Source organism: Nematolebias whitei, unplaced genomic scaffold (assembly GCF_014905685.2).
Source record: "Nematolebias whitei isolate Nwh7 unplaced genomic scaffold, NemWhi1 Nwh_scaf_604, whole genome shotgun sequence".
NCBI lineage: Eukaryota > Metazoa > Chordata > Actinopteri > Cyprinodontiformes > Rivulidae > Nematolebias > Nematolebias whitei.
In genome coordinates this window covers 8,366-9,715 of record NW_023619149.1, presented here as the reverse complement: position 1 = coordinate 9,715, position 1,350 = coordinate 8,366, and the positions used below count along the sequence as shown (strand labels likewise).

The following is a 1,350-nucleotide window of genomic DNA, read 5'->3' as shown; positions in this document are numbered from 1 at the left end:
CTGCTACAACATCAACTACACCTAAAGCACAAACAACAACTGAAGCACCAACAACTACAACACCTACACCAACAACCACAACTCAAGCACCAACAACTACAACTGCTGCACCAAAAACCACATCTCATGCACCAACAACTACTACTGCCACTACAACCACAACTCAAGCACCCTCAACTTCAACTGCTACACCACCAACCACAACTAAAGCACCAACAACTACAACTGCAGCACAAACAACCACAACTCAAGCACCAACAACAACAACTGCTACACCAACAACCACAACTAAAGCACCAACAAGTCAAGCACCAACAACTCCAACTGCACCACAAACAACCACAACTCAAGCACCAACAACTACAGCTGCTACAACAACAACTATGTCTAAAGCACAAACAACAAGTCAAGAACCAACAACTAGAAATGTAGGACAAACAACCACAACTCAAGCAAGAACAACTAAAACTGCTGCACCAACAACCAAAACCCAAGTACCAACAACTAGAACAGCTACACCAACAACCACACCTCAAGCACCTTTAACTAAAACTGCTATACCAACAAACACAACTAAAGCACCAACAACTTCAACTGCAGCACCAACAACCACAACTCAATCACCAACAGCTGCACCAAAAATCACAACTCAAGCACCAACAACTACAACTGCTACACCACTAAATACAACTAAAGCACCAACAAGTCAAGCACCAACAACTGCAACTGCTGCACTAAGAACCACAACCCAAGCACCCTCAACTACAACAGCCACACCAACAACCACAAGTCAAGCACTAACAACTACAACTGCAGGACAAACAACTACAACCCAAGCACCAACAACTATAACTGCTACACCAACAACAACAAGTCAAACGCCAACAACAACTGCTACACCAACGACCACAACACAATCACCAATAACTTCAAAAGCTTCACCAAAAACCACAACTAAAGCACTAACAACTACAACTGCTACACCACCAACCACAACTAAAGCACCAACAAGTCAAGCACCAACAACTACTACTGTAGCACTAACAACATCAACTCAAGCACCAACAACTGCAACTGCTACACCAGCAACCACAACACAAGCACCAACAAGTCAAGCACCAACAACCACAACTGAAGCACAAACAACTACAACTGCTAAACCAAAAACCACAACTCAAGCACCAACAACTACTACTGCTACAACAACCACAACTCAAGCACCAACAACTACAACTGCTACACCAACAAGCACAACCCAAGCACCAACAACTACAACTGCTACACCAATAACCACAACTGAAGCACCAACAACTGCAGCTGCTACAACAACAACTACAGCTATAGCACAAA

General features: G+C 43.6%; 1 protein-coding gene across 1 annotated transcript in view; it reads left to right on the top strand.

The window, feature by feature from the left end:
- Window positions 1–5: 5 nt before the first annotated feature.
- LOC119429349 (mucin-5AC-like) overlaps window positions 6–1,350 on the top strand; it is a gene marked incomplete at its 5' end in the record, with an annotated part of 1,680 nt that continues 335 nt past the window's right edge. Inside the window, one exon of the mRNA XM_037696995.1 lies at window positions 6–1,345. Coding sequence (XP_037552923.1) covers window positions 6–1,345 — 1,340 coding nt within the window. The remainder of the gene's footprint in view (window positions 1,346–1,350) is intronic.